Genomic DNA, 24,540 nt, shown 5'->3' with positions numbered 1-24,540 from the left:
TGGAAATTTCAGAACATCTTTGAGGAGGAGAGCCTCCTAAAAGTTTTCAAGGAGTTAAAACAGAAACAAAAATACCCTGTATAGGCTTCAGATAAGAGTGGCATCTGACTTCTTGATTGTCATATTAGAAGCTAAGACCAAAGAACAGTGACCTTAAAGTTCCAAGTGAATGTGATTTCTAAACTGAAACTATTCCAAGCTAAAGTGTCTTTCAAGTAAGAGAAGGGGTCCATTGAGAAGGATAAGAAGAAGACAAAGGAGATCTCCAGAATATTGGTGAAGGCAAGTAGTCTCAGGACAGCAGCTGTTTAGCTGACTGAGAGAGCGTCCAGCCCAAACACGTAAGAGGACGGAAGGCTTCCAAGGTCTTCCCAATTTAATCGCAACATCTAAATAATATTCTTATACTGCTAGGTTTCATTTAGATAAATATCAAAAGAAAAAGCTAAAAATGAAAAGGAGTAATGCCTTTGGTGGGGTGGGTCACAGGGCTGCTTTTTTTGTTAGCTTATTTGATTTTAAGTATGGTTGGGTTTTTTTCCCCACAGTGTACATATATTGCTTTAATAAAATAATGTGTACTTTAAGGAAACAACCTTCTGAATTTGTAAAATCAGGATGGTAATTACTACTTCACAGGGTTGTGAAAGATAAGATATTTAAATTAAGTTCCCCAGCAGAATGATGCCACATAGTAGGTACTCACGAAATGTTAGTTTCTTTCTCTCTGCCAGTTTTGCTGTATTTTCTGTAAAAAAAGATATCTTGAGTTCAAAGCAATCAATGTATGTGAACACATTTGATTTTTAAGTAGGCTGCTGCATCTGATTTTTAAGTAGTGTACTGCTATATCACACTTAAGTACTGGTTATGCATAATTAAAATAATTATGACAAACATTCAAGATGCCAGATTTTTGGTGAGACAAGTTTTTTCATTGAAAAGTCATAGATTGTACAAATGTATTCAGAAGTGAAGTGCACAGCAAAAAATTAATGTGATGAAATTTAACACACTTTTCCTCAGTCACTTTGGATGTACTTCTTATTTCAACAAAACAAGAAAATCTGTCTTCAACAATATTTAGAGATGCATTTGTTATGCATTCAATAAGTCTTGGTTGTCTGTGTTGTTGACCAAATTTCTTTAAGTTATCAGAGTCATTTGTGGCGGGAAAAGTATAAATGTTGAATGCTAAAGTGAAGGCACTAGTTTATTACAGTTCCACTTCATTACAGCATTATTATCAGGTGACTGGTAAGCCCTGCACAAATCTTTTCTCAAAATGTTTGATTGGATAAGTGCAGAAGGTTGGGCTAATACTAGCCCATAACATGAGTAACGTAAGCAATGTGTTGTTATGTGTATGTTGCTCTTTGGAATGTATACCCAAGTTTCTGCAAGCTACTGTCCTACATACCTGGGAAATTATTTCACAAAGCATTCCATTTGTACCTCTGTGGGTAATTTAATCAGCATTTTCTGATCAAAGTAGCTATGATTACAGTGTAGGGTATGTAGTGTCTTATTTCTAATATTCTCTGTGGATGGAACAAAAGACTGAACAGTACTCTTGGTAAGAGGAATACTTTTTTGATAAAGTTACAGACTTTTTCACATGATTATAGTTGCAATGGGATGTACTCTGGACCATGCAATGAACATATTAAAATGTTACCTGGTAAAAGAACTAAACGTTTCTATAAATGGAAGGAAAAGAAAAAGATTTCAGAGAGTATGAGGCAATAATAGCTTGTGAGTCCTGGTAAATGAAGAAATCCATAAATAAATTATAGCAAAGAGGTAAACTTTTTTTTTTAATTGAGTTATTGATAGGTTACAATCTTGTGAAATTTCAATTGTACATTAATGTTTGTCAGTCATGTTGTAGGTGCACCACTTCACCCTTTGTGCCCACCCCCCACCCCACCTTTCCCCTGGTATCCACTAAACTGTTCTTGGTCCATAGTTTTAAATTCCTCATATGAGTGGAGTCATACACAGATTATCTTTCTCTTGCTGGCTTATTTCACTTAACATAATTCTCTCAAGGTCCATCCATGTTATTGCAAATGGAATGATTTTGTTCTGTTTTGCAGCTGAGTAGTATTCCATTGTATATATGTACCACATCTTCTTTATCCATTCGTCTGTTGATGGGCACTTAGGTTGCTTCCACGTCTTGGCTATTGTAAACAGTGCTGCAATAAACATTGGGGTGCACAGGACTTTTGGGATTGCTGACTTCAGGCTCTTTGGATAAATACCCAGTAGTGGGATGGCTGGATCGTATGGTAGTTCTATTTTTAGTTTTTTGGGGAATCTCCATACTGTTTTCCATAGTGGCTGCACCAGTTTGCATTCCCACCAGCAGTGTATGAGGGTTCCTTTTTCTCCGCAACCTCTCCAACGTTTGTTGCTATTAGTTTTAGATATTTGTCATTCTAACGGGTGTAAGGTGATATCTTAGTGTAGTTTTGATTTGCATTTCCCTGATGATCAGCAATGATGAGCATCTTTTCATGTGCCTATTGGCCATCAGTATATCTTTGGAGAAATATCTGTTCATGTCCAAAGAGGTAAATTTTTTGAGGGAAAGAATACTATGTCAAATCAGAGATGAGTGATGAAAATTATTCTCATTTTCTTTTGGTTTATTTTTTCCACTTTTTTGCAGCCCCCCTCTGCCAAACACACAGAATACTATTTTTATTTTAGTCAAGAGATGTTTATATGGTGGTTTGTGCCATGTGCTGTTCTAAGCACTTTGCAAATATTTACTCACGTAGCCCTCTGAGCTACGTACTATTATTATCCCTTTTGTTTTTTACTATTTAATGAAACTTAGGCAATTCTTTGCCAAGACCCTGCATACAAATAGTAAATGGCGTAGCTGGTATCTGAACCTGGTAATCTGGCCATAAAGTCGGTTCTGTTAACCACTATGCTCTTCCACCTGCTAATATTACCTTAGAGTGGTGAGCAAAAGAGGCACAGTTGTATACTCCTGGGTCCTATGACAGTATCAGTGGTTATATCCTATACCCTTACAAAAATAAATTCATTAGCAAAATTGTCTGTTTTACTGTTATTTTGTGGGGAAAAATCTGTAGCCATCTATTCAAAAATATAAAAACAGAATACATAGGTTTCTTGTTGCTATTGACAGTCATAGAACAAATTGTGATGAATGAAATTCTTTTTGCTAAAATGCAACTTCCTGCATCATTTAGAGAACTTCTTTACAAAGAACATGTTTGGCACTTGATGACAATAAGTATTGAGTCCAGTTAAATCTTGAACAAGAATGCACAATGTATTTTCAGCATTTTCCAATCCATCTTGTTCTTTCTGATTTCATGTTTACATGCATGGGTATGATGTAAAATTGGACATATGCATCATAAAAGTTATAGGAAATGTTGATTATTTTGTAGGGAATAGTTTTAATTATGCAACAGCTGATGGTGCAGCATAAAGGATGGTCTATAATAATCAAATTTTACAAGTTCAAGCCTACAACTTATCTATGGACAGGACTATATTCTTAAAATTGGTGTTGTTGTCTGACTTTCTCTTGCCAATGAGATAGAAACCATTGTATTTATTTCCTGACAAGGGGAAGAGGATGTCTCTAATTCTCATGCACAGATATCCCTGTTCTTATTTCTCTAGATGGCCTCTTGAGAGATCTAATAATGGGAGTGTGATTCTGCCCTTAGTCAACATGACTATTTCCTTAGCAAATTCATTAATCTCTCTTTTCTCTCTCAATTTTTGTCACCCATAAAATATCACTCAAGTATTAGCCTTCCCTGAAATATAACTGTTTTTCACTTATTTTTGTCTCCTATCAATATGACATTTTAAGACCAGCATGTTAAATACATTATTTAGTTTTAAATTTGTTCAAAGACCCAAGCCATACGCTCTCTAAGTTTACTATATCCTGGGGCAGATTTATCTGTTAATAGTAACCCGTATTGAAGACAGGTTAAAGAATAGTATGGGCATACAGTCATAATTCTTGAATATGTTGAAAACCAAATTCTTTGTTTTTTATTGGAATTACATCACTGCTGTCAGTGAAACAAATCTCATAGAAGATTTTCAAGATTTTCATGGGTAATAGTATGTTTTGTCTTTAGCTTAGCAGTAATAAATTTATATCTCGTGTTTTATCGCTAAGAGAAAATATATTATCGCTTGTGATGGACAGAAAAATTTGGCTTGTTTTCAAAGCAAATGGTAAATCAATCCTTGAATGCAGTATTTGTGTTGCTGAACTCCATCATGTTTTCTTTGTAGGATCGCTGTTTTGGAATTGATCATGAATTGATTGTGTGCCTTGTCTCATAATTCTGTACCTTTTATACCATTGCTTTTGCCTTTTCTAAGAGAATATCTAGTTATTTCTTATGATGTGGAACTTTGTTTTGTAACTATAATAATTTTTTTTTTACCGTCTGCACAGGAATTTAGAAGGAAGTTTTAACCTCTTGAAAGTTATTTTTTGTATTTACTGATATTTTCTGAAACTAAACGTGGTTATTTATGGAGTTGTTTTTCATGTCTATAAAGTTTTGTACTTGGCTTTAACAGATTGGAGGATCATTCATCTCAACTTTTAAAAAGGAAAAAAATGCTTGTTTCATTACATAGGAACTTTCAAAAATAACACTTCTCAAAAAATAGAGGGAAAATGTATTTTGAAATGTAATATTTGAAATGAAAATGTACTAAGACTAGTATCATAAAATGGGACAGGATTGCCATTAATTGAATTAAAGGACCTTATTTTTGTTACTGTCACCATTCTAATAGTTCAGAAGTAATGAGTAAAAGTACCACAGATTAATTTTCCCCTTACTTAAGAACTTAAATTTTCCTTTAGAGAATGGATTTTCTATTAAAAAAATAATCAGGAGGGCAGCCCTGTGGCCTAGTGATTAAGTTCAGCCGTGCTCCACTTTGACGGCCCAGGTTTGCGGGTTCAGATCCAGGGTGTGAACCTGCACAACTCGTTGTGGGCCATGCTCTGGTGATGACCCACATACGAAATAGAGGAAGACTGGCACAGATGAATCTTCCTCAAGCAAAAAGAGGAGGATTGGTAACATGTGGTAGCACAGGGTGAATCTTCCTCAGCAAAAAAAAATCAGGGGTATCATTTTAAAAAATTTAATATATTTGCCATATAACATTGTGTAAATTTAAGGTGTACAGTGTGCTACTTTTGATACATAGATATATTATAATATGATTCCCATTGTAGTGATATTTATCACATTATGTAATTCATGGTACAGTTTCATTGTATTCATTATACTGTGCATTAGATCACTATAGCTTATTTACTACTTGTTGCAAGTTTGTTCTCTTAAACAACATCAATTTTATCCCCCGACCGACCATTCCCTGGTAATCAACATTTTACTCTGTTTCTTTCAAGTTTGACTTTTTAAAATTCCACATGTAAGTGATATCACACAGTTGTTTCTCTATCTGACTTACCTCACGTAGCATAATGTGTTCAGGGTTCACCTAGGTTGCTGCAAATGGCAAGATTACCCTCCTTTTTCATGACTCAATAACATTCCATTGGGGTGTGTGTATGTGTGTGTGTGTGTGTATACCACATCTTTTTTATCCATTCATCCATTAATGGGCACTTAGGCTGTTTCCATATCTTGGCGATTGTGAATAATGCTGCAATCAACATGAGAGTACATATATCTCTTTAAAATAATTGTTTTCAGTTCCTTTGAGTATATACCCAATAGTGGAATTGCTGGATCATATGGTAGATCTATTTTTAATTTTTTGAGGTACCTCCATATAATTTTCCATAGTGATTGGATCAATTTACATTCCCACCAACAGTGTGTAAGTGTTCCTTTTTTACCACATTCTCGCCAGCACCTGTTGTCTCTTGTCTTTTGTTGATAGCCATTCTATTAGTGTGAGGCGCTATCTCATTGTGGTTTTGATTTGCATTTCCCTAATAATTAATGTTATTGAGCATCTTTTCATCTGCCTGAGGCCATTTTGATATCCTCTTTGGAAGAATGTCTATTTAGTTCTTCTACCCATTTTTTAATTGTTTGTTTTTTGTTACTAAAGTGTACGAGTTCTTTATATATTTTGGATATTAACCCCTTATCTGATATATGTTTTGCAAAAATTTTTTTTCCCATTCTGTAGCTTGTCTTTTTATTTTCTTAATTGTTTCTTTTGCTTGCAGAAGCTTTTGAGTTTGATGTAGTCCCATTTGTTGGTTAGAACCATCATTTTTAAAGGTTTAACTAAGGGATAATATTCTTACAACAAAAAGGTATAGAATATACAAACCAAAGACTGTACGTGCGTTTGTAGTATTTTTTTTCTATCTCTATCGTTATATAAAGGATAAAGTCTGATTAAAAATGGAAGAGGAAAACAAGTACCTGTGGAACTGAGAAAAGAGGCCCCACATTGTCTCTTGAATTGGATTTCTTCCTGAGAACACACAATTTGGGGCCAAACTACTGAGAATATCTCCCTTTCCCTTTCCTTAGTTAACCAATTCTCTTCTACCTTTAAAAAAAACAAGAAAATGAACTCTCTCTCTACTGGCCCCCATTTCCTAGGACCCAGATGTTCAGAAAACTTTCACACATTATCACTCATTTTCAAGTCAGGAACTGCCTCTCAGATTCTGGGTGAATAGCTGTCTCCAGTTGCTGACATAAATGAAAAAGCACAAGTGGAATGTTCTTTTGAAAATTCAGTATATTGTTCCAAAGCTGTATGTTTTGTGACATCTGGATTCATACACATTGAAGAAAGGGGCCAAAGCTGCTGATAAACCTAATGTGGAGGAATATGCAAGCTCTTTTATAAAATCAATAATATTATAGAAATTTGGCGAGTACAGAAAGCTATGAGAAGGAAAATAATAACCCCAAAATGCCACTTAAAGATAAATTTGGAGTAATTGACTTTAGTATATACCATAGTGGTTAAGGGAAATCACTCCAGAGCCAAGTGTGATGTGAATTCTGGCTCCACTACATTGTGACGTTGGGCAGGTTATTCAAACCTGTCTGTGTTTCCATTTCCTCATCTGTAAAATGGGCAAAATAATAGCATTTACTTCTTAGGTTGTATGTTTTAGAACTCTTCTCCCTACAAAACCGCTGTTAGAATTTTCAGTTTTTCTTTTTTTTAATGCTTCGTGACTTATCTGTTGGAGTTCTACTAGATTTTAGTTTGCTTCAGTTAGTTGTAAGGGAATAATGGAAACTGGGTGAAGCAGACTGCACCTGCAGTATTCAGTAGTGTTTTGGATTATATAGTGTATGTGTATGTTGTATCAGTGCTATGCCAAAGATGACTGTACCATGAAAACTAAGGTAAAAGCAAATGCCTGATGACTTATTTTTACTGAAACTGAAGTGTTCTCTGCATTATATAGGAAAGGTAGATTAATAGTGCTTCACTTGTGACAGCAGATGAACTTAATAGGAAATCAACAAGCCTAACTGACAGTTATATATATATATATATATATATATATATATATATATATTAAAGCCACTGAAGAAATGAGTTTTTGAAGAACTTACTAAAGTTCAATGTAAGCCCTCCTTTTATTTTCATTTTTTTAATTTTTGTCTATTTTTTTATTCAGATTTCCACCGTTTTTAAAAAAATTATTTTATTGAGGTCATACTGGGTTATAACATTGTGTAATTTCAGGTGTGCATTATTATATGTCAGTTTCTATATAGACTGCATCTTGCTCACCCCCAATAGTCTAGTTTTTATCCATTACCGTACATATATGCCCCTTTACCCCTTTCACCCTGCCCTCCATCCCCTTCCCCTCTGGTAACCACTAATCTGTTCTCCTTATCCATGTGTTTATCTTCCACATATGAGTGAAATCATGTGGTGTTTTTCTTTTTCTGTCTGGCTTATTTCACTTAACATAATACCATCAAGGTCCGTCCGTGTTGTTGCAAATGATATAATTTTGTCTTTTTTTATGGCTAATATTCTGTTGTGTTTCTGTGTGTGTGTGTGTGTGTGTGTGTGTGTGTGTGTGTGTGTGTGTGTGTGTATCTGCTTTATCCATTCATCAGTTGATGGGCACTTGGGTTGCTTCCACATCTTGGCTGTTGTGAATAATGCTGCAGTGAACATAGGGGTGTATAAATCTCTTTGTATTGTTCATTTCATGTTCTTTGACTAAATACCCAGCAGTGGGATAGCTGGATCATATGATAGTTCTAGTTTTAATTTTTTGAGAAATCTCCATACTATTTACCGTAGTGGCTGCCTCAGTTTGCATTCCCACCAGCAGTGTATGAGGGTTCCCTTTTCTCCACATCCTCTCCAACGTTTGTTATTTTTTGCCTTGTTAATTATAGCCATTCTGACATGTGTAAGGTGATACCTTGTTATAGTTTTCATTTGCATTTCCCTAATAATTAGTGATGTTGAACATCTTTCTATGTGGCCATCTGTATATCTTTTTTGGAAAAATGTCTGTTCATATCCTCTGCCCATTTTTTGATAGGGTTGTTTGTTTTTTTGTTGTTGAGTTGTGTGAGTTCTTTATATATTTTGGAAATTAACCCCTTGTTGGATATATGATTTGCAAACATTTTCTCCCAGTTGGTGGATTGTCTTTTCATTATGTTCATGGTTTCATTTGCCTTGCAGAAGCTTTTAAGTCTGATCTTGTCTCATTTGTTTGTTTATTTATTTTTTGCTGAGGAAGATTTGCCTTGGGCTAACATCTGTTTCCAATCCTCCTCTGTTCTTTTACTTGAAGAAGATTAGCCCTGAGCTAACATCTGTGCCAATCTTCCTCTATGTTTTTTATTAAGATTATGATAGTTAACAACCTTGTGAAATTACAGTTGTGCATTATTATTAGTCATGTTGTAGGTATACCACTTCACCCTTAGTGCCCTCCCCCCACCTCCCCTTTCCCCTGGTAACCACCGATCAGTTCTCTTTGTCTATATGTTGACTACCACCTATGAGTGGAGTCATACAGAGTTCGTCTTTCTCTGTCTGGCTTATTTCACTCAACATAATACCTTCAAGGTCTATCCATGTTGTTGTCTTCTTCTATTTTTTTTTTGTACAGGGGACACCTCCACAGCGTGGCTGATGAGTGGAGTAGGTCTGTGCCCAGGATCCGAACCAGCAGACCTGCGCCACTGAAGCAGACTGCACGGAACTTTAACCACTTGGTCACTGGACCGGGCCCCTCATTTGTTTATTTTTTCTTTTGTTTCCCTTGCTTAAGTAGATGTGTATTTGAAAAAATACTACCAAGACTGATGTCAAAGAGTGTACTGCCTACATTTTCTTCTAGGTGTTTTATAGTTTCAGGTCTGACATTCAAGTCTTTGATCCATTTTGAGTTACTTTTTGCGTATGGTGTAAGATAATGGTCTACTTTCATTCTTTTGCATGTGGCTGTCCAGTTCTCCCAACACCAGTTATTGAAGAGACTTTCCTTTCTCCATTATATGTTCTTGCCTTTTTTGTCAAAGATTAGCTATCCTTATTTGTGTGCTTTTATTTCTGGGCTCAGTTCTGTTCTGTTGATCTGTGCCAGTACCGTGCTGTTTTGATTACTATGGCTTTGTAGTATATTTTGACGTCAGGGATTGTGATACCTCCAGCTTTGTTCTTTTTTCTCAGGATTGCTTTAGCTATTTGAAATACTTTTTTGTTCCCTGAAAATTTTAGGATTCTTTATTCTTTTTCCGTAAAGAATGTCATTGGGATTCTGATTGGGATTACATTGAATCTGTAGATTGCTTTAAGTAATATGGATATTTTAACTATGTTTATTCTTCCAATTCATGTGCATGGAATATCTTTCCATGTCTTTGATTTCTTTCAATAATGTCTTATAGTTTTCAGTGTATGGGTGTTGTACCTCCTTGGTTAAATTTATTCCTAGATATTTTATTCTTTTTGTTATAATTGTAAATGGAATTTTTCTTTTTTTTTTTTTTTTTTGCTGAGGAAGATTTGCCCTGAGCAAACATCTGTGCCAGTCTTCCACTGTTTTGTTAGTGGGTCACCACCACAGCATGGCCGCCGATGAGTGTTGTAGGTCCATGCCAAGGAACCAAACCCAGGCCACCAAAGCAGAGTGTGCCAAACTCAACCACTAGGCCATGGGGCCGGCTCCAGTGGGATTGTATTCTTGACTTCTCTTTCTGCTAGTTCATTATTGGTGCATAGAAATGCAACTGACTTTTGTAAGTTGATTTTGTAGCCTGCAACTTTGCTGTAGTTGTTGTTTATTTCTAATAGTTTTCTGGTGGATTCCTTAGGGTTTTCTTTATACAGAATCATGTCATCTGGAAACAGCAAGAGTTTTACTTTTTCATTTCCAGTTTGGATACCTTTTATTTCTTTTCCTTGCCTAATTGTTCTGGCCAAAACCTCGAATACTATGTTGACTAAGAGCGACAAGACTAGGCACCACTGTCTTGTTTCTGTTCTCAGAGGTATGGCTTTCAGTTTTTCACCGTTAAGTATGATGATGGCTGTGGGTTTGTCATATATGGCCTTTATTATGTGAAGGTACTTTCCTTCTATACCCATGTGATTGAGAGTTTTTATCATGAATAGATGTTGAATCTTGTCAAATGCTTTTTCTGCATCTATTGAGGCGATCATATGATTTTTATTCCTCATTTTGTTAATGTAGGGTATCACACTGATTGATTTGCAAATGTTGAACCATCCCTGCCTCCCTGGTATAAATCCCACTCGATCATGGTGTATGAAACTTTTAATGTATTGCTGTCTTCAATTTGCTAATATTTTGTTGAGGATTTTCCACCTATGTTCATCAGCAATATTGACCTGTAATTTTCCTTTTTTGTGTTGTCTTTGTCTGGCCTCATAGTGTGAGTTAGGAAGCATCCTGATTCTTCAATTTTTTGGAATAGTTTGAGAAGTATAGGTAGTAAGTCTTCTTTGAATGTTTGGTAGAATTCTCCGGAGAAGCCATGTGGTCCTGGATTTTTGCTTTTTGGGGGAGGTTTTTGATTATTATTTCAATCTCTTTCCTCATGATTGGTCTATTCAGATTCTCTATTTCTTTTTGTTTCAGTTTTGGAAGGTTGTATGAATCTAAGAATTTATCCAGTTCTTCTAGATTGTCCAATTTGTTGGTGTATAGTTTCTCATAGTATTCTCTTATAATCCTTTGTATTTCTGTGGTACCCATTGTAATTTCTCCTCTTCATTTTTAATTTTATTTATTTAAGCCTTCTCTTTTTTTTTCTTAGAGAGTCTGGTTAAGGGTTTGTCAATTTTGTTTATCTTCTCAAAGAATTAGCTCTTAGTTTCATTAATCATTTATATTTTCTTTTTTTAAGTCTCTATTTCATTTATTTCTACTCTAATTTTTATTGTTTCCCTCCTGCTGACTTTAGGCTTTGTTTGTTCTTTTTCTAGTTCTGTTAGGTGTAGTTTAAGATTACTTATTTGATATTTTTCTTATTTTTTGAAGTAGGCTTGTATTGTTATAAACTTCCGAGTATTGGTTTTGCTGCATCCCATAAGAGTTGCTATTTGTGTTTTCATTTCATTTGTCTCCAGGGGTTTTTGATTTCTTCATTGATCCAGTAGTTGTTAAGTAGCATGTTGTTTAGTCTCTAAGTATTTGTGACTTTCACAGCTTTTTTCTTGTAGTTGATTTCTGGTTTCATAGCATTGTGGTCAGGAAAGATGTTGATATGATTTCAGTCTTCTTAAATTTATTGAGAATTGCTTTGTTTCCCAATGTATGGTCTATCTTTGTTAATGTTCCATGTGCACTGGAGAGGAATGTGTCTTCTGCTGGTTTTGGAAGGAATGTTCTCTATATATCTATTAATCCATCTGATCTAGTGTTCTATTTAAGGCCACTGTTTCCTTGTTGACTTTCTATCTGGATGATCTATCTATTGATGTAAGTGGGGTGTTGAGGTCCCCTACTATTATTGTGTTGCTATCAATGTCTCCCTTTAGGTCTATTAATAGTTGCTTTATATACTTTGGTGCTCCTGTGTTAAGTACGTATATATTCATAAGTGTATGTCCTCTTGGTGGAATGTCCCTTTTGTCATTATATACTGTCCCTCTTTGTCTCTCACCTTTTTTTTATCTTGAAGTCTGCTTTGTCTGATAGAAGTATGGCAACACCTGCTTTCTTTTGCTTGCCATTTGCTTGGAGTATCATCTTCCATTCCTTCACTCTGAGTCTATGTTTGTCTTTAGAACTGAGATGTGTTTTCTGGAGGCAGCATATTGTTGGATCTTGTTTGTTAATCCATCCAGCCACTCTCTGTCTTTTGATTGGAAAATTCAATCCATTTACATTTAGGGTAATTGTGATATATGGGGGCTTAATACTACCATTTTATCTCTTGTTTTCGTGTTATTCTATATTCCCATTATTTCTTTTCGCTTGTATTTCTGACTGCCATTTCAGTTTGTTGGTTTTCTACAATGGTTTTCTCTTTTTTTACGATTTGTGACTCTACTCTGATTTTTTGTTTAGTGGTTACCATGAGGTTTGTATAAAAGATCTCATAGATGAGATAGTCCATTTTCTGATAGACTGTTGTCTCCATTAGCCTAAGCAGGTTCTGTCCCAGTCCTTTTCCCATCTGAGTTATTGTTGTCACAAATTATTCATTTTTGTGTTATTTTTGACTAAATTGAAGTGTTTATAGTTATGTTTGATGCTTTCTTTTCCTTTATCTTTCATGTTATAAATAAGTGTTTGCTAACCTATTCTGATTGAGAGTTGCACTTTTCTGATTTTGTCTATCTGTTTCCTTGCTCAAAGCTTTTTAAACCTTTGCCTTTTTGTTTCAGGTAGGAAGGATTCCTTCATCATTTCTTGTAAGGCAGGTCTAGTGGCAATGAACTCCCTCAGCTTTTATCTGGGAAAGTTTTTATTTCTCCATTATATCTGAAGGATAATTTTGCTGGATAGAGTATTCTTGGCTGAAAGTTTTTATCTTTCAGTATTTTGAATATATCATTCCACTCTCTCCTAGCCTGTAAGGTTTTTGCTGAGAAATACACTGAAAGCCTGATAGGGGTTCCTTTGTAGGTTATTTTCTTCTGCCTTGCTGCCCTTAATATTTTTTCTTTGTCATTGACTTTTGCCAGTTTTAATATTGTATGCCTTGGAGAAGGTCTTTTTGCATTGATGTAATTTGGAGTTCTATTGGCTTCATATACTTGTAAGTCCAGTTTCTTCCTCAGGTTTAGAAACTTCTCAGTTATTATTTTTTTTGAATAAGGTCTCTGCTCCTTTCTCCTTCTCTTCTCCCTCTGGAATACCTATGATCCTAATGCTACTTTTCCTAGTTGATTCGGATATTTAAGAATTACCTCATTTTTTTCAAAGCTTAGTTCTCTCTTCTGCTCCATCTGAAGTATTTCTGTATTTCTCTCTTCTAATTCACTAATATTGTCCTCCATAAGATCTGTTCTATTTTTATAGTTTCTACATTATTTTTTATCTCATTAATTATGTTCTTCATATCCAGAATTTCTGTATAATTTTTTTGAGTTTCAATCTCTTTGGTGAAATATTATTCTGTTGCTTAATTTTATTCCTGAACTCATTGACCTGTCTTTCAGTGTTGTTTTGTAACTCATTTAATTTCCTCATGGCAACTATTTTGAATTCTGTCATTTAGATTGTAATCTTCTGTGACTTCAGGATTGGTTTCTGGAGACTTGTCCTTTTCCTTCTTCTCTGCAGTGTTACTGTGGTTCTTCATGGTATTAGATGAAATGATCCTTTGCTGGCGCATTTGTAGTAGTATTATGTTGCAGATTCCACCTGCCACTGCTGGGGATGGGGTCAGAAGCTGTATTTTCTGATTCTGCCTCATCTGCTGGTAGTTGTACTGGTGGGCCACTCTGCGTTCACATGGGCTGGCTGCAGCTTCTCTGTGGGTTGTGCTCCTGCAGCCAGGGTCTCTGTGTTCAGTGGGCAGGTTGCACTTGCACAGGTGGGGCCAGTTGAGCTGCTGTGCTAGGCAGGGGTGGCACTTTCATTCAGGCTGGTGCTGGCTGAACTGCTGCCGCTCAGGAGGGAGCATTCAAGTGGGTGGAGCCACCTTAATCAGGGGGTGCTCCCGTGGGCCAGCCTACCACTCCAAAAGCATTCCTGTGCAGGCCAAGCTGCCTCCATATCCACTCACAGTCACACCAGCTGCTGTGTGAGGATCTGTGACCTGGATTGCTGCCTCTGGGGATGGGGAGGGGTCCACTCACCCAGTTCAGTTGCTTCCCAGGGATCCAGTCCACCCAACTTCAGATGTATGGCTGTGTGAATCTCTCAGGTGTCCTGATGTTTTGTGTAGGGAATCCTCTGTTGGTTAATGAATGTCTGTTTAGTTGTAACTTAGAAGGGAGAGAGAAAGGGAACAACTTATTCCGCCATGATGCTGACATCATTCCCTATAAGCCATCTTTTTAAATGAGTAGAACCAGTATCATAGGCATGTCCTTGGCTCTGTGAGTACATTCAGAGATATCATCCATTAATATCCAACCCTTTCCCAAAATGCTTTTAGTTGCTTTTTGTTGTTTATTAATGAATGTTTTTCATAGTAGTAGAAGTATTGCTTTTGTTCTTGTACAATATTGTTACTCAATATGATGAAATAAAACTAGAAGATGATTTGCTTATATTTTTCCACTTACTGTTTTGCTTATTTTTCTTTGAAATATAGTGGTATTCATATGAAAGCCTGAATATTGAGAAAGGTTACTGATCTCTGATTTTGTCTAGTCTCTGTGATGCTTCCTCCCTGCCAGTTGCCATTTCAGGTGAGGAAATGCAATCTACTAAATCATTTTAGCTGGAAAAGCAAGGTAAAGCTCTAATGCTTAGCCATAAGTTGTAAAAACATTGTGTGGCCATCAAAATTGTCACTTTTTTGGCATGTGCCTCTTCTGAACACTTGTAAGTACTTTGCTAACCATATGACTAGGAGATCCTCTGGTCTTTAATTATAAAGACCTCTTTATCAGAAGAGAAGTGTGTTTGTGTGTGTGTGTGTCTTGTGGTCCCATCAAATTCAAATAAAAATTAGAATTTCAGTGGCATTTCTAAAGTGGGTGGTTTTGGTGTTTGTCATTCCAATTATAAACAATGATTTCCTTTTCTAATATGAACTCTCAAAAGAACACAGTGGGAAGACCTCAGTATCAAAATGCCAAACTGTTTATGGTTTCAGTTAGAAGCAGCTGTATTTCTGATCTTCTTCTGTTCAAAAGAGGGAGCATACATACAGACTGGCATACACCTCAGTTTGACTGCTATTTAAATGTGTTTCTGTTTGGAAGAGGAGAAGATAGGTATTAGCAGTGTTTTTGTTTGTTAATTTGGTGAGAAATAAAATGGATGTGCAAGTAATTTTTAATTATATGCAGCTAGCTTATTTTTTGTGCCCTTTGATTTTCAGAAAATCATGCATTTATGGTCTTAAGGTTTCTTAATGGCTGTCACATTGACTTATATAACTGTACCAAAGTCAGAATTCCATAATTACTTCTGTATGGTGTAGGGGGAAAATAAGCTGTCTATATTCTTCATAATTCAACAGATATACTATTTGATTGATTCATAACTAGGAAAAATTATCCTAGTATTTTAAAACAAAACCAATATTTGTTGATACTGAATTTGGAAATTCACATAAATATAGCCTTCAATAATCCACTTAGACTTGTTTTCAAGCCATTTGTTTATTAAGCAATTACTATGAGGCAAACACTATATTTTGTGCTGAGGATATAGCAGTGAACAAGGTAGGTACAGTCCCTGCCACCGTGGAGCTTACAGGTACCAGGACAAGGAGCAGATAGACATCCAATATATGAATAGTTAAATTATAGTTGTGGTAAGTTCCAAGAAGGACAAGAACAGAATGCTATGTTAAATGTATAATAGGAGGACCATAGTTTGACAAGGTGGTAACCAAGCATTGAAATTGATTGATACTCTTGTGTTTGAATTATAATATCATGAGATTCCAGAAGTGAAAGAGACCTTTAAAATTATGTAGTTCAACCCTTCATTCAGTGTTTGAATCTGTCTTATAATTCATTTGATCATTGCTTGTTTTTGACTTACAAAATGGCATTTTCATGTAGTTCAACCTAATAGAACCATTTATTAGGTCCGATGCTGCATCATGACTGCATAAGATGGATTAGTCAAGACAACCCTACCCAACTCTCTATACAGAGGAGAAATGTGAAAACAGATATTTACAGCATAGTGATTATCTGCAGAAATAAAATGGCTTAAGTGCCCTCACATAACCAAATTGAACATTCTGGGTGCTAAGTTGAGAGTTCTAGTTGTATGATCTAATATATCAGTTCAAAACTCTTTCACAGTCTATGAGGCTGTTCCTAACCAGTGAGGAATTTTCTGCATGGACGTGGGTTTTAGCCACTTTCTAACTTGAGCCTATTAGCTAAAGAGTGAAGCGTTTACTGATATTTCTTCAGCTTCTTAGAGAACTCCTCCCTGATGTTGTAGGAGATTAAGATTTTATCAGTCTCTTCAGTCTCTACCTCAGAAGCTGCATTTCCCTGACCATGGCAGCACAGCACATTGTGGTAGCTTCATAGATGGTAAAAATTACTTTGAGAAGCAACTTCTGCCAATCAGGATTCCACCTAGTGCAAGTAGGTCCTAATTGGGTAAATGGTGAAATGACTATTTTCCCTTGGTGTATAATTTGATTGGCTTCAGTTAGTTACTTGAAACTGCACAAGCCTGAGATGAGTTCCTTTATGTTCTTGTTTCACCATAACAACATAGTGGTGCTAATAAGCTCTGGTATCAGAAAACGGATATACTATGGTCCCTGTCCTCAAATTATTTTAAAGTATTTCTAAGTCTAAATGTTTACAAAAGGTTCAATAAGTGAAATATCTTCTTTCATCCATCCATCCATCCATCCATCTATCCATCTATCCATCTATCATTTATTAAGTACCTACTGATGCCAGGCATTGTTCTAAGCTCTAGGGATAAGCTGAAAACAAGACAAAGGCCCTGGCCACCACGCCCACCCCCAATAAAAGAGACATTAAACATCAGTACATAATATGATGATGAGAGCTATAAAGGAAAAAATAGTGCAGAATTTAAAAAAAAAGTACAGAGGAGAATGTGATGAACTCTGTGTAGGAAATAGGATAAACTACATGAAGAAAATAATTTTAAATATGAGTTTTGAAGGGTAAATAAGAGTATGACAGGCAGACCAGGTAAAGAAGGAACTGTCAGACAGAGAAGGAGCAACACCAAAGCTGGAAGGCATGAAACAGGGAATTACAAATAGTCACGCAAACTTGTAACAAAGATTTAGTATAGATATTAAGAAGATATGGTATGTAATCTCCTTGAAAGAGTGTTGACTAATGGAATAGCATCATATTCAGATTTAAGAAAAATTGTTTTCTCAACAGTTCTCAGATTTATTCAGGTATTAGAACTCCTGGTAGTAAATATGCTTTGTGCAGAACACAATAAATTATCGTTATAATTAACCTTCAACTATCTGAAAATGTCATTATCTGAATTTGGAACCATTCTAGACATTTTTAAGGTTAATTAACAGCAATAGATTTTAGCATTTTAAAATACGTTTAAGAAGAAAAATTCACACTTGAGAAAATTGTATACGTGGACTTTTTCTGTCATTTGGGAGAAGATTGCTGTTACTCTCTTTTATCCTCAGAATGCCAGTGTTGTTCGGTAGCATAGCTTGGGAACTGCTGCACTACCGTAGATTCATCAAATGGACAGTCAACCTGTGCGTGAAGAGTTAGGGAGTCACTGTCTCTTACAGCAGGCCGCCCCTTCAGAAAGCTGCTGCCAATGGCTCAGACTTCCTTTCATTCAGCTGAATCTCTCTCCCCCTTATAACTTAGACTCACTGCCCTTACTTCTAACTCTTGGATAGAATTATGGAAATCGTGACCTATTTTTTAGAATTATTCTGAGGAATAAGTAAAAATAATCCCAGTATGCTTTGTAGTATTTTAAGGTCAATTATAAATGACAATTAATAATAATGATGAAGCTTTGTATCATCTTTGGTGATGAAAGGATAGGGGTTTCGTTTCGTATAGGGCACAGGGTGGGAATTTGTGGTCTGCAAGTCTGCAGAGTCATACCCATAGTTTGTTCCTTTCTGTGTAACTTTTGTTTATGCCTTTCTTTCCCTATGATTCTTATTTGAGTATCAATAGGGTTTAAAGAAGTCGTTCATCTGAAGTAGAAATAGGAATCCAGAAATAAAGGCAGAAGAAAATACAATGTTAGAGCATTATGATTCTTAAAGGAAGATGAAACGAGATAACCCATTACAATTTACGATAGAATTACAGGAGACTTTAAATTTAAATCATTGAGACTTGAGGAGAGAAAGAGGAGGAAACAAAGGGTGCCAAAGGATATACATACATTCACACATATACACACACAGAGATATGTACACATATATAGTAAGATAGTATGAGAGATATATTACACATTATATATATATATACACACACACATAAATATAGATAGATTGAGGATATGTGCTTCTATCAGCTGTTTGTTAAATGGTAGGTAACATTGATACTGTGCTCTTCTCATGTCTGCCGTGTTCCACTGTCTGAAGCGGTAAGTGGAGTCTATTCAGTGATTCAAAATTTGAATTTTTAAATTGATCAATCCTGATATGCTAACCTCAGCAACTGAGCAGCCGCATAATGTGCTAGGTCATCATATCAATAATGAAGCTTACATCATTGACCTGCCTTTCTTTTTTGGAATGTAGAAAAAAATACCTTAGAAATATGTCTGATTTTAAAACAAACCAAATGATGACTGAGAATAGTGGCGTTATCTATAATTTAAGCACATCTAGTTGACGAATTAGTAAGAGCCACTCAGTTTATAAAATTAATTTTTGATTATCCTTTATTTTAAAATGAAGTTCTAGTTTAAGAGCTGAATGAAGAGTTTTAAGGAAATAAAAATTTTCTAAATTTAAAATATTTCCATTGTGATAAGTGAAGGTGATTCTACTGAGTGAGTTTAAGATAATAATATGTGTGTTAACAGACTTCAAGATATGTATCAGCTGTAAGATATTTACCTAGTTTTTGTAGTTTGAAAAGTTTACATTTTAATTCAGTATAATAACGTTCAAAATAAGAATCTCTGAAATTTATTTTATTTTTCTATTCCTAAAACAGGACAGATTTTGAACTAGATTGCTTTAAAAAAATCACTTATTAAAACACACAGATGCACACATCAACCCTACTGCCCCTTGGGACAGAAAAAACAAGTACGTAGCTTGGTAAATCGCATTGCTTGTCCTGAAGTAGATTGCCTGCACCCAGTGCTGTAAAGAGAGGCGTGGTGAGTAAGGAAGGGTGGCTATTGTTTAGTGCTCTCTAGCAACAGAACTGGAGGAAAAAAAAGGGTTGAATTTGACTGGCGATGGCTCTGGCTTTTCTGCATTCCAAACTGTCTGAGGCACAGAGCGAGAGCAAAAGAGAGAGAGAGAGAGCAAAAGCGAGCACGGGCGAGTACGGTACACAAAGTGTTTTGAGTTTCTGATTGGCATGCCGGAAAGATCATGTTAGTAACACCCAGAAACTTCACAGAATGCAAGCCCCAGGTAAGAGTTCCTAGAGTCTGAGATTGAAATTAAAAGTTTGTATATAATTAAAGGGAATATTTTGGTTTTTTTTAAGTACACAAATGCAATGACTGTTTACCTTTGTGATTGCTGGCTTTAAAAAAACAAGTTGGTTTTCATTACAGTGAGTTCACAGGAAGACTGCGTGGAGGCTATCAGCATTCCAGTACAAAATCCAGCACAGGCATAGCCTTCTGAGAAACTTGTAAATTGAAAGAGTAATGATCACAGCAAAATAGTAACGCCACAACATTTACTTGTTCTTTTAATAATTTGAAGTGGATTCTTAGTCTGGATCCTCCCCAGAATTCTTTATGAAATATTAAGATAACTAGGAATGGATACAGTTCATTTCTCTCTGTGGGAGAAAAACTATATTGACCATCAATAAGATTGTAACAGCCTTGCTTGAATCTCAGTAGCACGTAATAAATGTCTCATTCAGAAAGTTCAACAGGTTGGATCCATAGACAACAGTAAGAGCATTCAAATGAGAACTTTGTTCCTTTTGCCCAAGGTAGGCTTTTAACATCCTCTGCCAATAGATGACAAGTTAGAAATTTTAACTGACTGGCTCATTGAAAGTTACATCTGAAAGATTTATAGATCACCCATAGTCCAGGCTCTCCGTTTTCAGTGAGAACATTGAGGTCTGAGGGATTTGTCCTCGCCCAAGATCACAGAGTTAGGAACAGAGTTGAAATGAAAATCTCCTGATTTTCAGTTTACTGTTTTTTCCTGGTACCAGTTACATTTAGGCTTTTCATTTTATCTATACTATATCTGCTGGCCTCAGATACCACGAATTATTGCCTAAATAGGTCAAATAGATCATAAACCTCGATTGAGTTTTATGGGGAGGAGATATAGGGGAATAGATGTCATCAAATCAATATTGATACCATGCTCTTGGTCAAAACCAAAAATATATGACAAAATATTTATTAGAAGAAAAAAATGGCTTTCAGTTAAGGAAAATGACTATAGTTTGTATGCTACTTTTATATAAACAATTACATAGCTGTGGCATATTCTGCATATCTGTATGTAAAATTAAAACTCTTTCAAATTGATTTTAATTTGTTTTAAAGACTTTAGGACTTAGAAATTTTCTGTGTAGTTTATGTTAGTAAAGCTTTCCCTATGTACTAATACCCATTTTTGTAATTTGTATCTATTTACTGGAAGCAAAAATCATTCCATATTCACTGCCTTCTCTATGTTTATTTTTTAAAAATTTAAGATAACGTTTTTAAATTATCCAACTGTTGGGACCAATTGTTTCAGTATCCAAGGTGCAGCTGTTTCTCTCCGTTTATGTGTCCTCTGTTAGTTCACCTCATGAATTATGTGTTAGAGGATAACTTAAGTGGAGGATTTTGAGTCACAACAGACAGTGAACATCTGTCTTCATACATTTTCATTTAGTCCCTAAAAATGGTTGCTGCCCTTTCTATTTTTCTGGAGACCGTTGTGGGGTTGAGAGAGGCCACACTATTCTAGTGAGCTAAATGGTAAAGATAGCCACTGTCAAAAGGATCTGTCATGGCCCTTTACAACTCCTGGGAACAAGTTAGCTTGATTTGGCTATAAGCACAGTGAAGGGATGTTGTTCTTTTGTGTTAAAGCTTGACCTGCTCATTCCAGTTTTCAACTGGGTCTGTGTAAATGCAGTAGTGATTAACAAGTCTGTGTGGGATGAGCACTAAATTGTAAGGAATGGTTTCATTACTGCTCTTGGCTATTGGAAACCAAATTACAAAGTGCATTCTCCACCCAGTAGGAAACAAGAGACTGTTTGTCTTACTGCAGAATCCATTATTTAAGCACACTGTTTATAAGAGGGCTGGTGGCTGTGAGAATGAGGACATAATGCTCTAGCCAACTTAAACAGTGTTCATGTTGTATTCGCAGGGCTTAGATTTTTCTCATCTTTTATCCTGCATGTGAAACGACTGCCATGATATGTGTGCGTTTGTGTATGTGTGTATATTATAGATCAATTGATAGATAGACAAGGCAGACACACAGAGAGAGATATTAAGGTGGACCTGTGGCCTGAGTGTATTTCCCCATGACAGAAAAAATCAGAGGTCATTAAACTGTTGCTGGTATTTTACTGACCTAACTTGAAAGAAATTACTTTATTAACCAAGCTAATCATTATAAAACTGATTACCATGCATTAGAAAGAGAAAAATATTAGAAGGAAACACGTACTCTTTTTTTCTCTTCTGAATACAATGTTAGATTATGCAGGTTTATACTTTCTGTGTTAAAGAAAAGCAATAGTAAGATGCCCATTTTGTGACTAAAGACAAATTTTAAATGAGAATAAAGTGGGTAGAGTGAAATGAGTAACATGAGAAAAGAAACTCTCATATGTATGTGAAATAATTTTCTTTTGACCAGTATTTTCTTGAAGGCAGGCCCATTTTCACTACTTATGATTTTTTCCTTGATATTAGTTTCCTTAAAAAAATTTTTTTCATGAAATGTATATATCCCTATAAACATAGTTTATATATTAAATTTTCAAAGAAAGTAAATAGGTCTGCAATATAGCTATGACATTTTTCTGGTGGAAGTTTGGCAGTAGTTGATCAAAACTTTTTTCTCATTCAAAGGAATTATTTCTCCTTTCCTCCTGCAATTTCTCCCTACCTCTTGGTTATAATTCTGTGTTTTGTATCCCGTTTAAACCATAAGAATAAAATCTCTTCAAACAAAAGTGAAGACAAAAAACAGGCCAGGGACAGGGGCTTAAGGCTGGATGTGTAAATTACTGAGTTTTCACATTAATTATTTACTCATAAAAGTTACGGGATTATCCCTTTGAAACTCGGAGAATCCTTTTATGTAGATAACATGGTTTTGTTTCCCCTTCTGCTCCAATCTTGACCTTTATCGGCCTGTAAAGAGGAAACGTGTTGTGGACTGGTTTCATTCTTTCTGTTCTTGCGCGCTCTCTAGCGGTTGTTCATAGTGGTTCTTGTTTTCAGTTCCCTGTACATCAGTTCCAGTGAAGAAGCGGTGACTGTGGTGAAATAAGGTTCAACAGATTCTTATACTTAAGTTGCATAGACTTTCTTAAAATATCTAATTTTTTAATGCAGAGAGAGAAAAAAATTATGTCCTGTTGTTTCCTAGTGAAGAGTGATTCAAGAAAATGAGTCATGACTCAGCAATATCAATCCTCTAATAGCTGTCTTTTCTTTCTTTTTTTTTTTTTTTTTACTGCTGATGAGGATTCAGTCGATCAAAATTCCACATTTAATTATGGGTATGCTCTCACCTTGTGTTTGGAATCCTTAAGCAGTCACTGAGAATGCTTTTCTTTGTATATCCTCGACAAGCAGGAGAGACGCTGAATCAGTCATTAAAATTCAGATGAAAGTCTTTATCTTCTCCAGTACCCTCCTTGCCCGTACTCAGATCTTATCCTTCAGCTAACTTAGGAGTGCTAGGAACTTAAACACGTGGAGAGGGAGCCAGCTCTTATCAATAATTTGACTCTACAGAACTCTACATTTCTGTCAATCTCAGGTTTACAGTATTTCATGAGTAAATGAATTCCTGAAACAGCAACTTGAAAAATTAGTTTAGGTTGTGCAGTCCTGTTCTTTGAAGAGGAAAAATTACCTGGTTCTGCCTGCTCTTTCTTATGTCAGAAAGTAAGCAACTTGAGCTGCTAGGATCAAGAAGGTGTCATTCAGGATCAGGTGTCACCCAGGATAGCCAACCTGTTGGACAAGTTGCTAACTCTGATGTCTTTCCTCTAATTCCCCGCACTATAGAGTACCTTTGAAAAACTTAACACTACTGTTGTATAGTTAATTATTAATATATTATCTTTAGTTAATATGAAGACTAGAAAAACTGGACATTTTTTCACTTTTTAATGTTCTGGTTTGTAGCTTTTTTGCTAAATTGTACTTCAAATGGGTTGTGTGTGTAGTTGATTTGATTTCTGGTCTCTTGAGTCAGATCGGAGGAGATAAGCTGTTTGGGTCTCTACTTCAATAACTCCTTTTTCCAAGAACACCTAGAATATAAAGAGTCAGGTAAATAGATGAAATAATTTATTTCATTTAAAAAAAAGAATTATGTATCAAAGTAAGTGCAAGAAGAGCCACAAAAAAATCTAGCCTATGTGAATACATAGAAAGAATTGGGTTTGTGCAGTCAAAGGACGAGACAAGATGTAGTAAGTCTGTTAACAGGGAAAGATAATCATCTTTTGTGTACCAGTTTCTCATTGTGAAGAGCTCATTTCTAAGAATTTGCTCAGTATGATTATAGAGTATTTCGTATTAGCATTTTCTCAAAGTATGGGAAACTAATCACTCAAAGAAAGGGTAATAGATTATTTAATTGCTTTCTGCATATGGTAGAAGAATTACATCACATCGTATTTGGTCTGATGTTTGTGAGTCTCTATTACACAGCTGAAATTTGAAGAGATTTTTAATTAATTAAAGTCGTGATCTTCCATAATTTGCTAACATACATCCTGCGATTTTCCTTGAAGCATTTTGCCTCTGCTTGAAGTTCAGTGAAATGTCACAGTGGTTTCCTGAAACAATAAGTATAACTCTATTTTATGAGTGCTATCATTTTACTTATAAATATCTGCATAGCTGCAATTGCTAAAATTTTGAAATATATTTTTAGTAATTTTAGTTTTATTCATTTCCTTCCTTTATAAATCATGATCAACTTTTAAAGGTAAATTTTCAAAATAAGTATTTTTTTTTTAAATTGCAGCCAGTGTTGA

At 35.5% G+C, this 24,540-nt stretch overlaps 1 protein-coding gene across 14 annotated transcripts in view; it reads left to right on the top strand.

Moving 5' to 3' along the window:
• The window catches only part of RASAL2 (RAS protein activator like 2), a 371,817-nt gene that overhangs the window by 219,310 nt on the left and 127,967 nt on the right, over window positions 1-24,540 (top strand). Inside the window, exon 1 of one of the 14 annotated variants that reach the window (XM_044758569.2) lies at window positions 19,468-19,742. The exons of 12 other annotated variants lie outside the window; for them this stretch is intronic. In XM_044758569.2, the coding sequence (XP_044614504.1) occupies window positions 19,730-19,742 (13 nt within the window). In that variant the 5' untranslated portion in view covers window positions 19,468-19,729. Of the gene's footprint in view, window positions 1-19,467; window positions 19,743-24,540 lie in introns of those variants that run through there. One more of the 14 variants, XM_070497409.1, reaches the window with a different exon arrangement.

The sequence above is a fragment of the Equus asinus genome, chromosome 25 (assembly GCF_041296235.1).
Source record: "Equus asinus isolate D_3611 breed Donkey chromosome 25, EquAss-T2T_v2, whole genome shotgun sequence".
Taxonomy (NCBI): domain Eukaryota; kingdom Metazoa; phylum Chordata; class Mammalia; order Perissodactyla; family Equidae; genus Equus; species Equus asinus.
The sequence above is the reverse complement of the archived record's forward strand: the minus strand, read 5'-3'. Positions and strand labels throughout refer to the sequence as shown.